The sequence below is a fragment of the Coregonus clupeaformis genome, chromosome 34 (assembly GCF_020615455.1).
Source record: "Coregonus clupeaformis isolate EN_2021a chromosome 34, ASM2061545v1, whole genome shotgun sequence".
Lineage (NCBI taxonomy): Eukaryota > Metazoa > Chordata > Actinopteri > Salmoniformes > Salmonidae > Coregonus > Coregonus clupeaformis.
The window spans coordinates 14,992,044-15,016,210 of NC_059225.1; the positions used below are offsets into that span (position 1 = coordinate 14,992,044).

Sequence of the window (24,167 nt, forward strand, 5' to 3'; positions counted from 1 at the left end):
GGCTTGTATCAGTGGGGGCTGCTGAGGGGAGGACGGCTCATAATAATGACTGGAACGGAGCAAATGGAATGGCATCAAACACATGTTACCCATGTATTTGATACCATTCCACCCATTCCGCTCCAGCCATTACCACGAGCCCATCCTCCCCAATTAAGGAGCCACCAACCTCCTGTGGCTTGTATCCTTGTAGTGACTGACACTAAACAACCCACAATTGCTAGACACTAGACAGCAATTTCATAGAAAAACTGTAACTTTGTTTAAAGGACATCACCAATTCTTCAAAGATGAGATGAATGAAGAATCAACTCCCCTTACTTTAAGTTCAAATCCTTTTTGAGGACGGGTGGTGCCCGCCATTTTGTGTGCCACTCACCTACGATGATGCCTCCAGGTCTCCTGTCCATCTCCACCACCTGTGGGTGCACTCCCTTGTAGGCTGCCTCACTCATCATTAGGTTGTTCCGGTGGTGCATTCTCTCCATGCTTTGGTCCTCCATCACTGGGGTGCAGCCTCGGCCCCTCGTCCGCTCAAAGTCCTCGTGGTACTTCACCTGTCAAAGCAAATATGGGTGGCACACTTTCAGCGTCGTGATAACAACTCAGAGTTTTGTGTGGCAGCTTAATGAGAGGAACATTATTGATGTACATTTACACATTTGTGAAATTGTGTCACACCAGGCAAAACGTCTGTCAAGTGTACACACGTGGATGCATGCATACAAAAGCACACATACCGACACACACGTGCACGCAGACGTACACACACACACATACAACCTGTGTGCATTTTGGTCAGAGAGCAAAGGGTGTATTTTGGTCAGTATGCAAAAAAACTCTGCACAAGAAACCATGTAAAAATCACTTTATTAGTAAAACACGCGCGTGCACTCACAGACACGCTCACAAACATACATTCATTATGGCTCCCTCATAGAAGGAAACAGCCATGCTTTTAACGCTTTAGCTCTGAGGGTTAAAGGTGCAGCAGTCCCACACGCGGTGCGCTTCGGTCATGTTAGATGTCATTCTGAGACTCCCTGTTCGGGCGTGTCCAACTCGCTGCAGGACCGCCCCTTCACCTCCTTCATCCCGCCCTGGTACTTCACCTGCAACGCACAAAAGTAGGTCGGGGTGCATCTCAATTATCTAAAGTAGCACAAAAGTAGGTCGGGGTGCATCTCAATTATCTAAAGTAGCACAAAAGTAATTGGTGGTCATACTGCTTAGCACACTCCCACCTAGGCCATTTCCACTACATAGTGCACTACTTTTGGTCAGAGCCCACATATACTGTAGGTTGCCATTTCAGATGCATCCTATGTGACTTGCCGAGCTGGTTCTGACGGACTCTCTCCAACTCTGGGGTGACTCCCACACTGGTCCCACACTGGTGGCCTGGAGCTGCTTTTTATACTTCACACAACGTTAAAACAACATTCACAAGTCAGAGTTTATCTGTCTCTACAACCAGAACAACAGTTTGCAACCAGAAAACAGTTTGCAACCTGAGTGGCGCAGTGGTCTAAGGCACTGCATCGCAGTGCTAACTGTGCCACTAGAGATCCTGGTTCGAATCCAGGCTCTGTCGCAGCCGGCCGCGACCGGGAGACTCATGGGCGGCGCACAATTGGCCCAGGGTAGGGGAGGGAATGGCCGGCAGGGATATAGCTCAGTTGATAGAGCATGGCGTTTGCAACGCCAGGGTTGTGGGTTCGATTCCCACGGGGGGCCAGTATAAAAAAATATGTATTCACTAACTGTAAGTCGCTCTGGATAAGAGCGTCTGCTAAATGACTAAAATGTAATGTCAATGTAAAATTACATCATTATGACGTCCCATGACAAATTTTGCTTGCTGAGCATCATTAGTGATTGGCATCTGGGTGAAAATAGTGTCCCGGTTCAGTCACCATGGCGCCAGAGGTCCTGCCTGGGCTGCCAGGCAGGGCCCCCGTGTTCTTTCAGTCTGCTCTACTCCCTCAATGGGGGATTGTTCAGCAGGATCCACTAATGGCTGTAATGACTTAGACTGGACCAGGGCCAGTGTGAAAGGCTGCCTGTGTCAGGCAGGACAGGACAGAGTTTCAGACCAAATTAGTGTACAGAAATCATTGTGGGCTTGGAGCGAATTCAGATGTCGGATTGTCTAAGTAACAACCCAAGATTTGACTGAATGATTGTTCAGTGTGTCTGCGGTTTGTGATGTTTAGTTTGCACCAATGAAGCTGTAGAAAATCCAAACAAAACCCAGATGAAAAGGGACAGGCAGACACAACAAAGATGCCTGTTTTTCAAAACAAGCCCTTCCTGTGAGGTCAAAGGTCAGACAAGGTTTAACCTCTCACCAAGCTGATGTTCTCCTGGTTTCTGCGGACCCTCTCCATGTCAACGGTTTCCAAGACTTTCCGCTCCCTCTTTATTTCACCTGGACATGGAACAGAGCCGTCACACACACTTACAGCGGCGCTGTTTACATGCTCACCGTACAAATGCTACCATCACTCTCATCCTCATCATCTTGATGATAATTGAAGACCTTGTTACAATAAGAAAGTGAAGTGCATAATAGATCTAGCCACAGTGTTTTTCTGCTAGAGGCTGAACAATACCCTCACAGCAACATACTGTAGTTCATACGGCCCAACGACTACATGTCCTGTACATGGTTGTGTAGAACAAAGGATGACATCTTACATCACTGATTTCCTTTGTGTTCTCCCTGGCGAGGACGATTTCCGGAGTGTCGGTGACAGAAGACATCAGGCTTTTCTGCAGCTTTGAGTCCCAAGCGTACCGACACTGGAGGTTTAGAGCAAAAGGGTAACTGTGTTGACAGATAATACTGCGTAAAAGTGTGTGTGTGTGTGTGTGTGTACTCTGTCCCTCACTGAGCTGATGTTCCTCTGGTTATTCTTCACTCTCTCCATCTCAGGGGTGTTGAACCCATACGAATCCTTCAGCTTCTCCGCCTCATCCTTGTACTTCTTCTGCATAAAGTTGAGAGATTGACACACCATTCAAGCACCTATCCCATTCTGTGGTGTAAAATAAAAGTGCTACTCGTGGTGGGATGCAGTACTGAGAGTTATCCCTACCTGGCTGTAGACATCTTTCAGGTAGGCGGCGTACAGTATTTCTGGTGTGTCTCGGTCACCGTTCCATACAAGTTCTCCCTCAGCTGGGCTGTCTGCTTGTAGGAGGCCTGGAACAGTCAAACACAGACTAACACGTACACTCAGAGACTCAGGGCAGCTTGGCAACAACAGGACATCAAAAGCATCATGACAGAAACACTCTTTTTTGTTCCCTGTTGCAAAACGTTTTGCTACTGTGTGCCCTAATGAACTTGACCAAGGTCTCAAATGAAGGACTTGTTTTAGAGTGACAGAAAATAGACAGGCACGTTATAGTCTCTAAAATGAATGTTTAATGAGGCCGTTTCATAAGAGAGAGATGCAGACAAGCGAAGCTTGGGTCCATCTATAAGTGATGAGGGAGGGCCATACGTTGTCTGTGAGTGTTGCTGTTGTGTAATGGAGCCCTGAGGCTGGACGGGTCCTGACAGTCCATCTGCTGCCTGTTATTTTGCCTGATTATAATGATTCTGGGCTGATTAGTATTAGTGTAAAACAGAGCAGGTGTTCTCAGATTATAATTTTTTCTCACAAAGCAGATGTGCTACTTTAGTGCTGTGTCACATTTAAAGTACTGAGAACTTAAAATATGACAAATGTGTCTGGTTCCATTTCAGCTTCTACCCCTTTTGTGTCTCCTGTCTACATTTAGTAAAGGCTTTGAATAGTAAGCAATATGATGATGGCTCTACCTAGACTCTAGTAAGACTAAGTGGAGCTTCCACTATACTGCTTTTACCTGTGCAGTCCTTACCGATCTGTGCAGAACGTAGTTCTGCGCTCCAGCAGGTATATCTCACTGGTCATTCCCAAAGCCAACACCTCCTATGGCCGCCATTCCTTCCAGTTGTGAAAGACTATAGAAGGAGTCTACCTCATTGAGGATGTGGCATTTTTAGTCCGTATGAGGCCTGGTGTGTCCTCCAATCACAGACCTGAGAGCCCCCTCCCCTCCCCTTCACCTCCAGTCCTTCACTCCTGTACTCCCTCTGTAGGCAGCAACCTGTCACGCCCTGACCTTGGAGATCCCTTTTATTCTCTAGTGGGTTAGGTCAGGGTGTGATTTGGGGTGTCTATTCTAGGATGTGTAGTTCTATGTTGGCCGGGTGTGGTTCCCAATCAGAGGCAGCTGTCGATCGTTGTCTCTGATTGGGGATCATACTTAGGCAGCCATTTTCCTAGTTTGTGGGATCTTGTTTCTGGTTAGTAGCTGTGTAGCCTGCAGAACTTTACGTTCGTTTGTATTTTGGTCTGTATTCAGTTAATAAATAAAAATGTTTGCCTACCACGCTGCACCTTGGTCCGAGCCGTCAATCAACGAGCGTGACACAACCATAGAAATATCATTACTAGAATGGACATTCCCAATCAAGTCTGTTTTTATTTCCTAAATGAATGGATGTGTAGATGGTGTATATCAGAAGATGGCAACATGGACTTAAGACCAAATTTGATGTATAGAAACATTTGAAACACTTTGATTTTGAGGTGAACTATCCCTTTAAAATCTCATGAAGGGCTATGTTGGCACTATGTGTGCCCCTAGGGCTACATTAGCACAGAACTCACGTTGCTGGCGTGGCGGGCAGTCAGGTACCCAGGGGTCAGGTCAATGTCCACTAAGGCCTTGCCCCGGATGTGGTCATCATACTCCTTCCTGTACGCTCTCTGAGGTCAGTGGGAAGAAAAGGCACGCCATCACCCTTCTGTCATTACCATTACCAAACACAGACATACAAGCACAGATGCATGCACACGCGCACACACACGCGCACGCACACGCAGGCACACACACACAGATTTCAGCATGTTGCATCTTTACTGTAAAGTGACATCAACAAGGTAACCCTGACCTCTAACGCTAACCCCTGCCTACCTAACATGGGGTTTGAAGTTGCCATGGCACTGTGAAGTAGCATAGGCACAGAGCTCTGTAAACACTGGGCATATTGTTACGTTTTAGTGTTTTTTTTGCTTTGTATTTTCTGAGCCTCCTTGGACACTGTAAGACACTGTGTCCACAAACTCCACCTGGGACTTACCTTTGTCCCTCTCATCATACTCCTTGTATTTCACCTGTGGGGAAAGCACAGCCATTAAACCACAACCCAGACAGAAACATTGACAATAGACAACATGTGAGTTATCATTTACTCTATAATATATGCACCTTACAGTACAATGAGTGCATACATTTTTATGTCTATATGTGATCTCTGCAGGAGGTGAACCCACAACCTTGCTGCTAGCGCCACGCTTATACCAATAGGATTGTCATATAGGATTGTTATCTTTTTAAAAACATCCAGTGTTTTTTTAGAGGGTACTGGAGATCAAAGAAAGCACTGCTCCCATGTGGTTTATTGAGATGTTTTGACCATAAACTCCATGGGGGCATAAATCACAGTGTGTGGAATCTCTTACTATACCGACCTGGCTGTGCAGTACCGCATTCTCCTTGTGGAGGCGCTGTTCTGCTGTGTCCTGTGCTATACGATAGTGTCCATTAGACCGCTCGTACTTCTTGTTGTACTTTACCTGAATAGACAGAGAACACAGGTGTGTGTTAGAGCAGGGCTGGAGCAAAAGCATGCACAGTGCATACCCAGTGGCTCTCTAGGAGGGTTGGCCACGCAAGTAGTAATCTGAAACAGAGAAGAGGTAAACATTCCGTTGCTCTGCAGCTTGGTGGCATGTAGTGCGTACCTCCAGGTGCAGTAGGTTGGGCAGGTCCATGGATCCCTCAATCACCTGGTTCTGATTGGTCTTATACTTAACCTACAAAGAACAAACAACCCCAGATAGAAACCTCTGAGAAATTAGTGTTGTCCTTCACATTTGGGGGTTGCAAGGCAAGGAGGAGGAAGCAAGGTGAGGATTCTATGAGACAAACAATACGGCATTCGCCTCACTCATCCCACAGTGATACAACAAGTTTGGGGTCGACTCCCGTTTCAATTCAAGTCAATTAAAAATGGCCCATTGTTGTCACTGGGGATGTTTTCAACTCAGTAAGTTCAATGTCAATCCACCTCCTGAATTGACGGAACTAAAATATGGAATCGTCCCCAACCCTGGTGAATACACAGGTGATTTGTTCTCAAGTCCTAAGACGTCTGACGTGCTTCTCATCCAAAAGGGCCCCGCTCCCACTATTTTTAGTTTACACCAAACCCTCAATTTGCCTTTAAAAGGTTCCCATGGTAACTGCTAATGCAGCAGCCTGAATTTTAGCTAAGTGCACGTTGAGAGAAATAAAACAGAGGAAGCTCAATGGAACAAACCCATGAGACAGGAGAGGACCTGAGAGGGGTGTAGCATTTACAGGTTGTTTTGTAGGGACATTGTAGGAGGGTGCACTGTAATACCCCACTTCTGAGCCAAGCTGAGCTGTACTGCGCTGGCCATGGCCACTTTCAGTAGCCAAAAAGTTGTTGAACGTTGCAGATAGAAAGGTCACAAATAGAGATTATGTGAATCCTTATTCTACATGATTGATCTACATAGCATACTTCTATCTGAACGTTGCGTCCTGTGTCCTGCTGAACGCGCCCCCTAGGTTACGCATCCACCATAATGGGGAACTGTGGGGAACTTAGAAAGGACTGTGGGGAAAAAATATGAGCCAGCACAGTACAGTTGGGGTCTGTGCGATAGTGTGAAAATGGTATAAGTGCACGTGACTGGGGTATGTGTGGGGAGAGACAGGGCACGTTGGGGTATGTGTGGGGAGAGACAGGTCACGTTGGGGTATGTGTGGGGAGGGACAGGTCACGTTGGGGTATGTGTGGGGAGGGACAGGTCACGTTGGGGTATGTGTGGGGAGGGACAGGTCACGTTGGGGTATGTGTGGGGAGAGACAGGGCACGTTGGTGTATGTGTGGGGAGGGACAGGTCACGTTGGGGTATGTGTGGGGAGGGACAGGTCACGTTGGGGTATGTGTGGGGAGGGACAGGTCACGTTGGGGTATGTGTGGGGAGGGACAGGGCACATTGGAGACCCACCTGGCTGGTGAGGGGAGGGGGGGGCAGCCTGTGTGTGTTTGAAGAACACATAGTCGCTAGGGTTGTACTGGGGCTTCTGACCTTTAAACTCCCTCTCAAACTTTTCCTTGTACTGCAGCTGATATGTGTTATGAGTGTGTGTGTGTGTGTTTGTGTGTGTGTGTGTGTGTGTGTGTGAGAGAGAGAGAGAGAGAGAGAGAGAGGGAGACAGACAGACAGACAGACAGACAGACAGACAGAGAGAGAGAGTGAGAGAGAGAGAGAGAGAGAGAGAGAGAGAGAGAGAGAGAGAGAGACATAGAGAGAGAGAGAGAGAGAGAGAGAGAGTGAGAGAGAGAGAGAGAGAGAGTGAGAGAGAGAGAGAGAGAGAGAGAGAGAGAGAGAGAGACATAGAGAGAGAGAGAGAGAGAGAGAGAGAGAGAGAGAGAGAGAGAGAGAGAGAGACATAGAGAGAGATATGTGAGTATGCACAGGATCAGCAGAAATGATGAGATAGACACCCACATCAGGTAATCAAAGTCAAGCCCATTCCTTCCTCCCCTGCCTCTCCTTTCCCCTCAGCAAACCCTCCCCCCACCCACCCCACCTCCCTCTTCAGCTCTCTGTCCAGCAGTCATGACAAAGCAGTGCTGTGGTGCTGAACCAGGGGACTCAGCAGTTCTGTGGTGCTGAACCAGCAGGTCTGTGGTGCTGAACCAGGGGACTCAGCAGGTCTGTGGTGCTGAACCAGGGTACTCAGCAGGTCTGTGGTGCTGAACCAGGGGACTCAGCAGGTCTGTAGTGCTGAACCAGGGGACTCAGCAGTTCGGTGGTGCTGAACCAGGGGACTCAGCAGTTCGGTGGTGCTGAACCAGGGGACTCAGCAGGTCTGTGGTGCTGAACCAGGGGACTTAGCAGGTCTGTGGTGCTGAACCAGGGGACTCAGCAGGTCTGTGGTGCGGAACCAGGGGACTCAGCAGGTCTGTGGTGCGGAACCAGGGGACTCAGCAGGTCGGTGATGCTGAACCAGGGGACTCAGCAGGTCTGGGACCAGGCCAGGCATGAATGTCCTTTCATTAAACAGTGGCAGGAGGACAGAACACTAATGACTGCATGGCTCTGTCCCCCCCCAAAATAGTATCCTTCCCTTGTCTCCTTTCCTCATCTCCTTTTCATTAACAGTGGCAGAAGGGGCATGTCAGAACAGTATCGAGATGCATGGTTTTGTCCCAATACTCGTAAATCATCTCCTTCCATTGTCTCCTTTCCTCATCTAATTTCCTTCATGGTTGGAGACAAGCTAATGTAGATTTAATGCTTCGTTTTACTCCCATAGGCCACCTGTGAACCAGAGAAACAAAGGTGAACAAAGGCACGCAGGCACACACATGCATGTACGCACTCACAGAGATCAACAACAGACAACACCAATAAAAACATTTCCCCACTATATGAAAAGGCTAACTTCGCTATATTCTCTGCTACATACTGTTATGTACATGGGCTTCCCTCTACATGATGCAGATTGTGTGTGTGTGTGTGTGTGAGAGAGAGAGGGAGAAAGAGCACAGCTGGGGACTGGGGTTGTTTTTGTGGTGGTGTTGAATGTTTTATGAATGTTACTACCCACCCACACCCTCACCTACACAGCACCAGCAAAGTTGTCTGTCCCACTGTAAATGAACTACCACTTTGAAGGATTAATGAAGCCTTCATAAACCCTTTATAAGGCCTATATAGGTGCTTCAGAAATTATTCACAAGCAAATATCATATGCTATATAAAGGGTGGGGAAAAAAGTTGTCGAAACATAACATGTAAGGACCTTTTATCACCTCTTATGTAGTGTGACTTTGCTTAGAAATGATTTGTGAACATCTACGCAGTGCTGATGAAGACCTCTAAATCTTTAATGAGTTGTAGTTCATTTAGAGTGTGACCCACTTGTCTAGGCTTGGGACTACAGTGAGGTAAACCAACACCATGTCCAACACCTTTAAAAAAAAAAGTATTGTATTGTTTTTACTGTAGATGCACTTTAGATCAAGTTTGATTTAAACCTCTGGTAAGGTCTCCATGGTTGTGTAACTGGACCTTCTCCCCGTTGTACTTCTCCTTGTACAGATTCTGGAGAGTACGACAGGACAGAGAGAAGAGAGAGAAAATAAAACCATTTCATATTCAACGTGTTGACTACATGAGGCCCTGGAACTGATTCACCAACCATTTCATTTTCAACGTGTTGACTACACGAGGCCCTGGAACTGATTCACCAACCATTTCATATTCAACGTGTTGACTACACGAGGCCCTGGAACTGATTCACCAACCATTTCATATTCAACGTGTTGACTACACGAGGCCCTGGAACTGATTCACCAACCATTTCATATTCAACGTGTTGACTACACGAGGCCCTGGAACTGATTCACAAACCATTTCATATTCAACGTGTTGACTACATGAGGCCCTGGAACTGATTCACCAACCATTTCATATTCAACGTGTTGACTACACGAGGCCCTGGAACTGATTCACCAACCATTTCATATTCAACGTGTTGACTACACGAGGCCCTGGAACTGATTCACCAACCATTTCATATTCAACGTGTTGACGACACGAGGCCCTGGAACTGATTCACCAACCATTTCATATTCAACGTGTTGACTACACGAGGCCCTGGAACTGATTCACCAACCAGAGAAGCCTCTTTGGCGTGCTGGGTATCCATAGTCTGTGGTATGGTGGCGTAGAGAGCACAGGAGGTTGGTGGCACCTTAATTGGGGAGGACGGGCTCGTGGTAATGACTGGAGTGGAGTCAGTGGAATGGTATCAAATACATCAAACAGATGGTTTCCAGGTGTTTGATGCCATTCCATTTTCTCCGTTCGGGCCATTATTATGAGCCGTCTTCCACTCAGCAGCCTCCACTGGTAGAGAGAGTTTTGCTTCTTTACTGCCTCCTTATACTTTTTCTAAAACACAAAGTTAAGTTTGTTTTGTTTCTAAGGTCTGCTGCTACATCGTGACGTTCTCCCTGAAAATATCCCATTGAAATCTTGAAAAAGTAGGTTATATTTTACGTAGACCATCCGTCATGAGCTACATAACATTGTCATAAGCATGACATAATAGATGTGAAAACTGACCTTACACTGACCTTACACATTACACAATACATTAGTTTGCTGAGCCAATTAGCTGGTATAAAAATGGTTTGTGCGTAGCCTTGGCCTCTGCTAGTTGAGAATAAACGCTTGTGGAAAGAGTATTTTTCCCGTCTTCTTTATACTTGTTCTGGTGGACATAAAAAAAGCCATAACACTTGTACCTTTAGGTGATGTAAGCAAATGATGACATGGATTGCATTGGTGCAAATAAGCCTAGTAGACAGAATCACAATAAGATGATTTGAAGAGTTCAAGCTCGCTACCTCACTTTGAAGCTCTGTAAGCTCTTGGGCAAACTTCTATTTCTATTGTGTCAGGAAGTTAAGAATACAAGGAGGTTGACATTTTATTTTTACGTCCCTCTTTATACTTTTCTGAAAACAGAGCAAAATAAAACTAGTTTGTCCAAAAATGTTAAGCAGTACTGAATGTTGTAAAGTCAAATTATCCACCAAAATAAGCCCTGGTAGCATATAAAGTATATGAAAACAGATCCCATGAATCCTGACTGTGTGTGTGTGTGTGTGTGTGTGTGTGTGTGTGTGTGTGTGACTCACCTCACTCTGTAACTGTTAGGACTCTTTGGTGTGCTGGGTCTGCAACGTCTATGGAAGCTTTGAGTAGAGAGAAGTGGAGAACTGCTGCTTGCCTGCCTCCTTGTACTTGGCCTGCCGCCCACACACACAGACCCACACACACACAGACAAAACTATCAGTAGAGTTGAAAATGCAATGGAAATCCATTTAACTTGTATTTTTTTATTCGGTACATGGGAATTGAACCGCAAAAGTAATTGTTATGTGCACCACGTCATCACGAACAGCCTTTTAGCCGCAATAAGTCAGTTTGCTGGAAATACATCATATTGTTTTATGCAGATTTTAGAATATTCACATGAAAATCTGTCACCAATTGGTTGGAAACCTAGCTGTTGACATCAATGCATGACTATAGAAATAAGTGGAAGTTAGGGTTTGCGCCTAAGCGCTTATTTCATTAGCAGTGCTACTGACGAAACAGAGATGTCCTATAAGTGTGATGAGGCCGGGGTGGTCAGTGTTCGCGCTGTAGGTCTACTATCCTGTACCTGGTAGACCGCTTGGCATGTCGGCTCTCCAGTCTCTCGCATCACAGAGTAGAAAGACTTTGCCTTCTTCTTCCCTGCCTTCTTGTACTTAGTCTGAAAGATAATTATTGAAGCCAATGCAGGGATTCAAACCAACGCAGATAAATGACATAAACTACGATTGACTTCACTCCGCATCAGAGGTGTAAACATCGTAACAGCGTAAAATCTGTAAACTGCTTGTCTCGCGAACATTGTCATTAAAGTAAGAACATCTATGTGAACTTTGGGTGAACTATAACCCAAAACAGAAAAGAATACCTGCAGCTCTTTTTACCTGACTTTGCAGTTCAGACACATTTTTGACAAATTGGGTTTCCATTGTATCTGCTAGAATGGATGCTTTGGGAGATACTTCTCTTCCTTCTCTTTTTGCACTTGAGCTAGAAGGGTAGAAGAAAAGACAATGAATCGTAATGGGTTTTGACATTAACTTAATGTTATACTACCACAAATGACGCCATGAAGTCATGTCTAGCGTGTATGGGGATAACTGTCATATATTCATAAAGATTTTATAAGTAGACATATAAAACTTGCAATGTTTCTATTAGCATTAATATTCATGTCCCTGAGGAAAATTCGTGCTCACTTCGCTCTGCGTCTCTGTGAGCGCTCGAGCTCGAGCTCTGTCTGTCCGTCTCCATTGTCTCAGGGAGTTGAGTGTAAGCTGAACCAGAATACTTTGAATACTTTCTCACTTTTGTACTTGAACTGGAAAGCAAAGAAATGGATGTGAGTTGAGGTATGTGTCACGTTGTATAAGGATTTGAAGACAGGCGCATGAATACGTAATAGGGGTTTTATTTCTCCACCCAACACAAGGTGCGTCATGAACAAATCAAATGTTATTTGTCACATGCGCCGAATACAACAGGTGTAGACCTTACAGTGAAATGCTTACTTACAAGCCCTTAACCAACAATGCAGTTTTAAGAAAGAATACAAAAAAAATCACACAAAAAATTAAATAAAATAACACGAAATAAAAGTAACAAATAATTAAAGTGCAGCAGTAAAAATAACAATAGCGAGGCTATATACAGGGGGTACCCGTACGGAGTCAATGTGCGGGGCACCGGTTAGTCGAGGTAATTGAGGTAATATGTACATGTAGGTAGAGTTATTAAAGTGACTATGCGTATATAATAAACAGAGAGTAGCAGCAGCGTAAAAGGGGAGGGGGGGCAATGCAAATAGTCTGGGTAGCCATTTGATTAGATGTTCAGGAGTCGTCTGGCTTGGGGGTAGAAGCTGTTTAGAAGCCTCTTGGACCTAGACTTGGGGCTCTGGTACCGCTTGCCGTGCAGTAGCAGAGAGAACAGTCTATGAGTAGGGTGGCTGGAGTCTTTGACCATTTTTAGGACCTTCCTCTGACACCGCCTGGTATAGAGATCCTGAATGGCAGAAAGCTTGGCCCCAGTGATGTACTGGGCCGTACACACTACCCTCTGTAGTGCCTTGCGGTCGGAGGCCGAGCAGTTGCCATACCAGGCAGTGATGCAACCAGTCAGGATGCTCTCTATGGTGCAGCTGTAGAACCTTTTGAGGATCTGAGGACCCATGCCAAATCTTTTCAGGTTTTGTCGTGCCCTCTTCACGACTGTCTTGGTGTGCTTGGACCATGTTAGTTTGTTGGTGATGTGGACAACAAGGAACTTGAAGCTCTCAACCTGCTCCACTACCGCCCCGTCGATGAGAATGGGGGCGTGCTCGGTCCTCTTCTTTTTCCTGTATTCCACAATCATCTCCTTTGTCTTGATCACATTGAGGGAGAGGTTGTTGTCCTGGCACCACACAGCCAGGTCTCTGACCTCCTCCCTATAGGCTGTCTCGTCGTTGTCGGTGATCAGGCCTACCACTGTTGTGTCATCGGCAAACTTAATGATGGTGTTGGAGTCGTGCCTGGCCATGCAGTCATGAGTGAACAGGGAGTACAGGAGGGGACTGAGCACGCACCCCTGAGGGGCTCCCGTGTTGAGGATCAGCGTGGCGGATGTGTTGTTACCTACCCTTACCACCTGGCGGTGGCCCGTCAGGAAGTCCAGGATCCAGTTGCAGAGGGAGGTGTTTAGTCCCAGGGTCCTTAGCTTAGTGATGAGCTTTGAGGGCACTATGGTGTTGAACACTGAGCTGTAGTCAATGAATAGCATTCTCACATAGGTGTTCCTTTTGTCCAGGTGTGAAAGGGCAGTGTAGAGTGCAATAGAGATTGCATAATCTGTGGATCTGTTGGGGCGGTATGCAAATTGGAGTGGGTCTAGGGTTTCTGGGATAATAGTGTTGATGTGAGCCATGACCAGCCTTTCAAAGCACTTCATGGCTACAGATGTGAGTGCTACGGGTCGGTAGTCATTTAGGCAGGTAACTTGGCCCCTTAGGAACATTCACTGTCTTCTTGGTAAGCAACTCCAGTGTAGATTTGGCCTTGTGTTTTAGGTTAGTGTCCTGCTGAAAGGTGAATTCCTCTCCCAGTGTCTGGTGTAAAGCAGACTGAAGCAGGTTTTCCTCTAGGTTTTTGCATTGCTTAGCTCCATCCCGTTTCTTTTTATCCTGAAAACTCCCCAGTCTTTGTCGATGACGAGCATACCCATAACATGATGCAGCCACCACCATGCTTGAAAATAAGGAGGCAGTTACTCAGTGATGTGTTGTGTTGGATTTGCATTTAGGCCAAAAAGTGTATTCCTTTGCTGTGTTTTCTTGCAGTATAACTTTAGTGCCTTGTTGCATACTGTCACGTTACCGATGTGGATGTGGTGGAGGAGTCAGGCGCAGGACACTGAGGTAAAGTCCAACAGTATATTTAATAGTCCAAAGAAACTGGAAAACCTCTGACCTCAAAAACACAAAGAGGCGAGGGAGAATTACGAACACGCGTAAACACTAAACACAAAACAAACAGGGAGCAAAGACGTAGCTCCGACACTGTGGCAGTAAAAATAACAACACACAATAATACTAACACAAAACAAGGAACTTATAGGGCACGCAATCAACACACAAATGGACACAGGTGATACAGACAGACAAAAGCAATCGACTGACGAAACATAGAGCGGTGGCAGCTAGTACTCCGGGGACGGCGCTCGCCGAAGCCTGCCCGAACCAGGAGGAGGAGCAGTCTCGGCCGAAACCGTGACAGTACCCCCCCCTTGACGCGCGGCTCCAGCCGTGCGCCGACCCCGGCCTCGGGGACGGCCAGGAGGACGCGGACCCGGGCGCGTGGGATGCCCATGGTGAAACTCAGTCAGGAGGGATGGATCGAGTATGTCCCTCCTGGGCACCCAGCACCGTTCCTCCGGACCGTACCCCTCCCACTCCACGAGATACTGGAGACCACTCATCCGGCAGTGGTCCGGACCCGGTACGCCGGGGCCCCCTCGATGTCCAAAGGGGGCGGAGGGGTCTCTCCTATCTCATCTTCTTGGAGTGGGCCAGCTACCACCGGCCTGAGAAGAGACACATGGAACGAGGGGTTAATATTTTTATACTCTATAGGCAGTTGTAACCTGTAACACACCTCGTTCAATCTTCTCAGGACTTTGAAGGGCCCCACAAACCGCCGACCCAGCTTCCGGCAGGGCAGGCGGAGGGGCAGGTTTCGAGTCGAGAGCCAGACTCGATCTCCCGGTGCGTACACCGGTCCCTCACTGCGGTGGCGGTCGGCGCTCGCCTTTTGTTGACGGATGGCACGCTGCAGATGGACATGGGCAGCGCCCCACGTCTCCTCCGAGCGCCGAATCCACTCGTCCACCGCAGGAGCCTCGATCTGGCTCTCGTGCCATGGTGCCAGGACCGGCTGATAGCCTAAAACACACTGGAAAGGTGTTAAATTGGTGGAGGAGTGGCGGAGAGAGTTCTGGGCCATCTCTGCCCAGGGGATGAACCTAGACCACTCCTCCGGCCGGTCCCGGCAATAGGACCTCAAAAACCTACCCACATCCTGGTTGACACGTTCCACCTGCCCATTGCTCTCTGGGTGGTACCCCGAGGTAAGGCTTACCGAGACCCCCAACCGTTCCATGAACGCCCCCAAACTCTGGAGGTGAACTGGGGACCTCGGTCAGACACTATATCCTCGGGGACCCCATAGTGCCGGAAAACATGGGTAAATAGGGCCTCAGCGGTTTGTAGGGCAGTAGGGAGACCCGGCATGGGAAGGAGACGACAGGCCTTGGAAAACCGATCCACAACGGCCAAAATGGTGGTATTCCCCTGGGAAGGGGGAAGATCGGTTACGAAATCCACCGATAGGTGGGACCATGGTCGTTGTGGAACGGGCAGGGGGTGTAGCTTACCCCTGGGCAAATGTCTAGGCGCCTTACACTGGGCACACACCGAGCAGGAGGAGACATAAACCCTCACATCCCTAGCTAACGTTGGCCACCAGTATTTCATGCTAAGACAGTGCACAGTCCGGCCAATACCTGGATGTCCAGAGGAGGGTGATGTATGAGCCCAATAAATCAGTCGATCACGAATCTCGAGCGGAACGTACGTCCGCCCCACAGGACACTCGGGGGGAGTAGGGTCGGTACGCAGTGCCCGCTCGATTTCCGCATCGACCTCCCATACCACCGGAGCCACCAAACAAGACTCCGGCAATATGGAAGTAGGCTCGTTGGACCTCTCCTCTGTGTCATACCGCCGGGACAGGGCGTCTGCCTTACCATTCTGGGACCCAGGGATGTATGTGATCTTAAAAACGAACCGGGTTATGAACATGTTCCACCTAGCCTGACGAGGATTCAATCTCCTAGCTGCCCGGATGTACTCCAGGTTACGGTGATCAGTCAGAATGAGGAAAGGGTGTTGAGCCCCCTCAAGCCAATGCCTCCACACCTTTAGGGCCTGGACTACGGCTAACAGCTCCCTGTCCCCAACATCATAATTACGCTCCGCCGAGCTGAGCTTCTTGGAGTAGAACGCACAGGGGCGGAGTTTAGGTGGCGTGCCGGACCGTTGTGACAGAACTGCCCCAATACCGGTCTCGGACGCGTCTACCTCTACTTGGAAGGGTAAAGAGGGATCCGGATGCGCCAGCACAGGGGCCGAGGTGAACAGGTTCTTTAGTTTGACAAATGCCCTGTCCGCCTCAGCCGACCACTGCAAACGAACCGGACCCCCCTTTAACAGGGACGTAATGGGAGCTGCAACCTGTCCAAAACCCCGAATAAACCTCCGGTAGTAATTAGCAAAACCCAAGAACTGCTGCACCTCTTTTACAGTGGTTGGAGTTTGCCAATTACGCACGGCCGATACCCGGTCTACCTCTATCTCCACGCCAGACGCGGACAACCGATAACCCAAAAAAGGAGACGGACTCCTGGAAGAACAGGCATTTCTCTGCCTTGACATACAGGTCATGCTCCAACAGTCTTCTCAACACTCGGGCGCACCTGGGCTACATGCTCGGCTCGTGTAGAAGAATACACTAGGATGTCGTCGATGTAAACTACTACACCCTGCCCATGCATGTCCCGGAAAATCTCGTCAACAAAGGATTGGAAGACTGAAGGAGCATTCATTAACCCGTATGGCATGACGAGATACTCGTAATGACCCGAGGTGGTGCTAAATGCTGTTTTCCATTCATCCCCCCTCCCTAATGCGCACCAGATTGTACGCGCTCCTGAGATCCAACTTTGTGAAGAACCGCGCTCCGCGTAATGACTCCGTCATCGTCGCAATCAGTGGAAGTGGGTAACTGTATTTAACTGTGATCTGATTGAGACTACGGTAATCAATACACGGGCGCAATCCCCCGTCCTTCTTCTTCACAAAGAAGAAACTCGAGGAGACCGGGGAAGTAGAGGACCGTATGTATCCCTGTGCCAAGGACTCGGCTATGTAAGTCTCCATAGCCGCTGTTTCCTCTTGAGACAGGGCATACACATGACTCCGGGGAAGGGCTGCTCCTGTCTGGAGATTTATCGCACAGTCCCCCTGTCTGTGAGGAGGTAGCCGTGTTGCCCTCGATTTGCTAAACACGAGTGCTAAATCCTCATACTCAGGGGGAATGTGCAGTGCGGGCACTTGGTTCGGACTCTCTACCGAGGTCGCCCCTACGGAAACACCTAGACATCTCCCTACACACTGGGCAGACCACTTCATAAGAGCCCTCTGTTGCCACGCTATGGTAGGATCATGGGTGCTTAACCAGGGAAGGCCCAACACCACGGGGTACGCAGGAGAGTCAATCAGATAAAACTGAATGGTCTCCTCATGACCCCCCTGCGTCGTCATCGTCAGTGGTGTTGTGACATCCCTGATCAGACCCGACCCCAACGGCCGGCTGTCTAATGCGTGGACAGGAAATGGAGCTTCTACCGGCCGAAGGGGAATTCCTAACCTTCCACAAAATGCCCGATCAATAAAGTTCCCAGCTGCGCCTGAATCTACTAGCGCCTTATGCTGGGAATGAGGTGCCACCTGTGGAAATCTCACAGGAATACTCATGTGACCAACAGAAAGCTCTGGGTAAGTGGGGCGCCTACTCACCTGAAATGACTCCCCAGTGCGTGGCCTGTTGTCACCTCTCCCAGGAGACCCTCCCCAGCACCTGGTGTGTCCTCCACGACCACAGGTGGTGCAGGGGATGGCCCCCCTCGGGTTCCCTCTCCTCCTCTCTCTAGCGCCAGCACCCCCGAGCTCCATGGGAATCGGCTCGGAGGTGCTGGAGGGTGGAATGGACGACCCCCACTCGGGACGTCCGCGGGTAGCCAGCAGGGTGTCTAGACGGATGGAAATGTCCACCAACTGGTCGAACGACAGGTTGGTGTCCCTGCAGGCCAGCTCACGTCGAACGTCCTCTCGTAGGCTACACCGGTAGTGGTCGATGAGGGCCCTCTCATTCCACCCCGCATCAGCCGCTAGTGTCCGGAACTCCAGTGCGAACTCCTGTGCGCTCCTCTTCCCCTGTCGAAGGTGCAATAGACGCTCTCCCGCCGCTTTCCCCTCAGGTGGATGATCGAAGACAGCCCTGAAGCGGCGGGAGAACTCCGCGTAGGTGATGGTTGCGGCGTCTATTCCCCTCCATTCGGCGTTGGCCCACTCCAACGCCTTGCCGGATAGACAGGAGATGAGGGCGGAGACGCTCTCGTATCCCGAGGGCGCCGGGTGTATGGTGGCAAGGTAAAGTTCCACCTGCAGGAGGAATCCCTGACACCCGGCTGCAGAACCGTCATATGCCCTCGGGAGCGAGAGCCGAATGCCACTGGGTTCCGGTGCTGAGAGAGGAGGACTGGCCGTTGGTGATGGGATGTTGTAAGAGTGCGTGGGCACCTCTCGATTCACCAATCGGCGCAGAGTGTGGGACACCTCGTCCATGGCGGTCCCGAGTTGCCGGATCATGTTGTCCTGGTAGTTGATCCGGTCCTCCAGGGATTCGGGTACCGCCGCTGTTCCTGCTGACTCCATGTTGGTGTGTTGTTCTGTCACGTTACCGATGTGGATGTGGTGGAGGAGTCAGGCGCAGGACACTGAGGTAAAGTCCAACAGTATATTTAATAGTCCAAAGAAACTGGAAAACCTCTGACCTCAAAAAACACAAAGAGGCGAGGGAGAATTACGCACACGCGTAAACACTAAACACAAAACAAACAGGGAGCAAAGACGTAGCTCCGACACTGTGGCAGTAAAAATAACAACACACAATAATACTAACACAAAACAAGGAACTTATAGGGCACGCAATCAACACACAAATGGACACAGGTGATACAGACAGACAAAAGCAATCGACTGACGAAACATAGAGCGGTGGCAGCTAGTACTCCGGGGACGGCGCTCGCCGAAGCCTGCCCGAACCAGGAGGAGGAGCAGTCTCGGCCGAAACCGTGACACATACAGGATGTATGTTTTGGAATATTTTTATTCCATTGTTCTTTTCACTCTGTCATTTAGGTCATTATTGTGGAGTAACTACAATGTTGTTGATCCATCCTCAATTTTCTCCCATCACAACGATTGAACTCTGTAGCTGTTTCAAAATCACCATTGGCCTCATGGTGACATCCTTGAGCAGTTTCATTCCTGTCCTGCAGCTCCGTTCAGAAGGACAACTGTATCTTTGTTGTGCTGAGGAATGTGTTGTGTCTCTGCTGCTTGCCAAGGTGCCAATGTGCCAGGAAGAGGGAAGAGGGAGAGAGAGAGAGACAGAGAAAGAGACAGCAGAGAATTATGCCAACACACAACTCACCTCAGAGATGAAAGCGCAGATGTTCTTGGAATGCTGCAACTCTACATCGGGAATGAAGAGGTTCTGGGACTTGGATTTTTCATAACCCTCCTTGTACTTCACCTACAGGATTGTAGGAGAGAGGTGTTATGTTTTGTTCTTTTGTCTTTCTTAGGCCCCCACCACCACCCACCTAATTCGATGGACAACTTTATTATTTTAATAACATGGTGTCATGACAAACAGCAAAATACAGGTCGATACAAAGAATATTGTTTTCAGCATAAGAGTTATCTACACAGGCCTGAAGAAAGGCTGCTTTCCTCCTAACCCTTTACAGCTGGCTACAATCCATTACTGGATACTGCAGTGAATCCTGCCACAACCTCCCAAAATAACAACAGGATGTATGTATCAGAGAACACAGAGGATAAATCCTACTTTCGCCACTTCCCAGAACACTGCACCTCCTGGCAAAACCGGGTTTGGGCAAGACGGACTTAGCAGCCGAGGCCTGACAGGAGAACAAAGCACATACTGTAGCTACCGTCTGCAAACGGTTAAAAACCTGGAGGGTGTCAGCTGATATGTCTGCCTTTATAATGGTTCAAGATAAGCTTATCGCAAGCTAATTAGGTAATGACAAATGACTAATAAGGCAATTTCTATTGGTGACCGTGCACTAAGAGCTCATTATTAATGAATACAGTAACCTAAGCGCATGGGTCTGCTTGGCACATTGTCAGACTGTACCGGTTGTGTTACAGGGTATATTGTAGCTATAGCATCAAGCTCAGCTAGCCAATTGTTCCTTGGGCTGATACTGCTTATCAATGCTTTTCCATTTGGACACTGTGCCAACAACTGGCATGGCATTACAATGAGTGCATATACAGTGGGGAAAAAAAGTATTTAGTCAGCCACCAATTGTGCAAGTTCTCCCACTTAAAAAGATGAGAGAGGCCTGTAATTTTCATCATAGGTACACGTCAACTATGACAGACAAAATGATAATTTTTTTCTCCAGAAAATCACATTGTAGGATTTTTAATGAATTTATTTGCAAATTATGGTGGAAAATAAGTATTTGGTCAATAACTAAAGTTTCTCAATACTTTGTTATATACCCTTTGTTGGCAATGACACAGGTCAAACGTTTTCTGTAAGTCTTCACAAGGTTTTCACACACTGTTGCTGGTATTTTGGCCCATTCCTCCACGCAGATCTCCTCTAGAGCAGTGATGTTTTGGGGCTGTCGCTGGGCAACACGGACTTTCAACTCCCTCCAAAGATTTTCTATGGGGTTGAGATCTGGAGACTGGCTAGGCCACTCCAGGACCTTGAAATGCTTCTTACGAAGCCACTCCTTCGTTGCCCGGGCGGTGTTTTTGGGATCATTGTCATGCTGAAAGACCCAGCCATGTTTCATCTTCAATGCCCTTGCTGATGGAAGGAGGTTTTCACTCAAAATCTCACGATACATGGCCCCATTCATTCTTTCCTTTACACGGATCAGTCGTCCTGGTCCCTTTGCAGAAAAACAGCCCCAAAGCATGATGTTTCCACCCCCATGCTTCACAGTAGGTATGGTGTTCTTTGGATGCAACTCAGCATTCTTTGTCCTCCAAACACGGCGAGTTGAGTTTTTACCAAAAAGTTCTATTTTGGTTTCATCTGACCATATGACATTCTCCCAATCCTCTTCTGGATCATCCAAATGCACTCTAGCAAACTTCAGACGGGCCTGGACATGTACTGGCTTAAGCAGGGGGACACGTCTGGCACTGCAGGATTTGAGTCCCTGGCAGCATAGTGTGTTACTGATGGTAGGCTTTGTTACTTTGGTCCCAGCTCTCTGCAGGTCATTCACTAGGTCCCCCCGTGTGGTTCTGGGATTTTTGCTCACCGTTCTTGTGATCATTTTGACCCCACGGGGTGAGATCTTGCGTGGAGCCCCAGATCGAGGGAGATTATCAGTGGTCTTGTATGTCTTCCATTTCCTAAAAATTGCTCCCACAGTTGATTTCTTCAAACCAAGCTGCTTACCTATTGCAGATTCAGTCTTCCCAGCCTGGTGCAGGTCTACAATTTTGTTTCTGGTGTCCTTTGACAGCTCTTTGGTCTTGGCCATAGTGGAGTTTGGAGTGTGACTGTTTGAGGTTGTGGACAGGTGTCTTTTATACTGATAACAAGTTCAAACAGGTGCCATTAATACAGGTAACGAGTGGAGGACAGAGGAGCCTCTTAAAGAAGAAGTTACAGGTCTGTGAGAGCCAGAAATCTTGCTTGTTTGTAGGTGACCAAATACTTATTTTTCACCATAATTTGCAAATAAATTCATTAAAAATCCTACAATGTGATTTTCTGGATTTCTTTTGCTCAATTTGTCTGTCATAGTTGACGTGTACCTATGATGAAAATTACAGGCCTCTCTCATCTTTTTAAGTGGGAGAACTTGCACAATTGGTGGCTGACTAAATACTTTTTTTCCCCACTGTATTTGACCATTCGCATTTTTACCAGCATCATTAGTTGGCACAGTAAAAGTCAGACTAGAAAAGCCTCTACATCTCCAGAACAGGGGGGAATAGAGATGGCCTTTCCATTTATTCAACTAGGGGACTCAGAAGCTGAAGAGAGGAAAATATACCCCTCTTGAACATGAAATAGAATAAAACTATGCTGAAGTAATATAGTGTTAATCGTTTATGTCCTGCAATCATGTTTCAACAATGTCTTTCTTCCTGCCAAAAGTATTCAAAAAGCCAGAGTGCCTCTCCACTCTGGTGTTAAATTTGATGGCCAGCAGTCGCTAAAAGTTTTATCTCCACTTAGTTGTGGGGTGTCATAATTAGAGAGCACGTTGATACGTGTCGGAATTGTTCTGCATCATAAATGGATACTTCGTAATTATGCAGATTCATGTTGCAAACTAATTGGTTTATTATGTTGAGAGACAACAAGGAAACGTTCAAATGGCCATTCGCAAACCTCTCTAACCATCCTGCCCGCCCTCACTTTTTTCTCCATATGACAAGAGGAAAAATGAGGGGGCGGGGACTTCTGAATGATAAGCAGCTGAAATCCAAAATAGCCACCTACGTTATACTTCTCTACATCTCTTTCTTCTTATTTAATGGGTGGGAAGCACACACTCCTTCAATTTGACAGCCATAAAGAACATATTTCATTTAAGGGATCGTATCACCATGGTTATCTTCTGTTATCTTCTGTGTTGGAGTAGAGGGAAGGAATTATGATCTAATCTATACATTTCTATGCTCGTTTGGTTCCCATTTGCTCTCTAGTTATAGACGAGACAGTCCCCGCCCACTGGGCAAATACTGGTTCAATCAACGTCGTTTCCACGTAGTGGTGCTGAGGGTGCTGTAGCAACCCCTGATAAATCAGAATGTTAAAAAAATACAAATTCAAAAATAACATTGTTTTCTTCACAAAAGTAGTGCCCAGGGCCTTTACTACTCCTGTATGAGCGGAGCGAAGTAGCCTTCTCAACTATTTTTAAGTTCACATTAGTTGACAACTCAACCAAATGCAAATCAAAACTAGATGTTGAAATGACGTCTGTGCCCAGTGGGCTGTATTGCGTACAGTGTACATTTTAGGACACCTTCAGCCTCCAGACTCACCTCTCTTTGAGTTTAGCTTCCATAATAATCTCTCTCTCCTAGGGGTGTTGAGCACAAAAAAGGGCTCACACTCTCATTTCAGTCCAGATGAATTATCCCCAGATTGGGCAACAAGCCTCTTCATCTGTGGTGTAGGCATGACTAAATCCCTCAAGGGCTTTCCCCCAAACCCTTTACAGGTGGCTACAACCCATTACTTGACACAGCAGTGAATCCTGCCACAACCTCCCACAATAACAACAGGCTGCATCAGAGAACACAGAGGAGGAATCCTACTTATGTCGCTTGCCAGAACCCTGCACCTCCTGGCGACTTACACACTGGGTCTGCGCAAGACAGGCTTAGCAGCCAAGGCCTGACAGGAAAACAAAGCACATAGCTACAGTAGGTATAAATCCCCCCCGCAGCTTCATTAGAAAGACACACAGGCCTGGGCAATGCCAGCCGGCGTTCTCACCTCAGCTTCAGCGCCTGCGCCACATTCGCCCACCGCTGCATCTCCCGACAATGTTTCCTCCAACGTTCCTACAATCAAGGTGACCGTTTCCTCAGACGTTCCTTCCATCCAGGTGACTGTTTCCTCAGACGTTCCTTCCATCCAGGTGACTGTTTCCTCAGACGTTCCTTCCATCCAGGTGACCGTTTCCTCTCCCGTTCCTTCCATCCAGGTGACCGTTGCCTCTCCCGTTCCTTCCATCCAGGTGACCGTTGCCTCTCCCGTTCCTTCCATCAAGATGACCGTTTCCTCTCCCGTTCCTTCCATCCAGGTGACCGTTGCCTCTCCCGTTCCTTCCATCCAGGTGACCGTTTCCTCTCTCGTTCCTTCCATCCAGGTGTCCGCTTCCTCCGAAGTTCCTTCCATCCAGGTGACCGTTTCCTCTCCCATTCCTTCCATCCAGGTGACCGTTTC

At 47.9% G+C, this 24,167-nt stretch overlaps 2 protein-coding genes and 1 long non-coding RNA gene across 5 annotated transcripts in view; all 3 read right to left on the reverse strand.

The window, feature by feature from the left end:
• The window catches only part of LOC121549873 (LIM zinc-binding domain-containing Nebulette), a 109,971-nt gene that overhangs the window by 5,011 nt on the left and 80,793 nt on the right, over positions 1-24,167 (reverse strand). Inside the window, exon 5 of the mRNA XM_041861829.2 lies at positions 380-557. Within this exon, the coding sequence (XP_041717763.1) occupies positions 380-557 (178 nt within the window). The remainder of the gene's footprint in view (positions 1-379; positions 558-24,167) is intronic.
• LOC121549874 lies at positions 572-4,789 on the reverse strand. 3 transcript variants are annotated; one of them, XR_005996876.2, is made up of 6 exons: positions 4,710-4,789; positions 3,102-3,208; positions 2,895-2,993; positions 2,701-2,805; positions 2,352-2,431; positions 572-1,419 (listed from the first exon to the last, which is right to left on the reverse strand). It is a non-coding gene; the product is annotated as an uncharacterized LOC121549874 (long non-coding RNA). The 3 variants fall into 3 exon arrangements; XR_005996875.2 differs by lacking the exon at positions 4,710-4,789 and adding an exon at positions 3,895-4,078 and having other exon boundaries at positions 572-1,112; XR_005996874.2 differs by lacking the exon at positions 4,710-4,789 and adding an exon at positions 3,895-4,078.
• Positions 11,291-23,987, reverse strand: LOC121549872 (protein PBMUCL2-like). Its single transcript, XM_045210460.1, has 5 exons — positions 23,715-23,987; positions 19,629-19,730; positions 12,018-12,139; positions 11,687-11,808; positions 11,291-11,479 (listed from the first exon to the last, which is right to left on the reverse strand). The coding sequence occupies exons 1-3, from the start codon at positions 23,985-23,987 to the stop codon at positions 12,077-12,079; spliced, it is 438 nt and encodes a 145-aa protein (XP_045066395.1). The 3' UTR covers positions 11,291-11,479; positions 11,687-11,808; positions 12,018-12,076.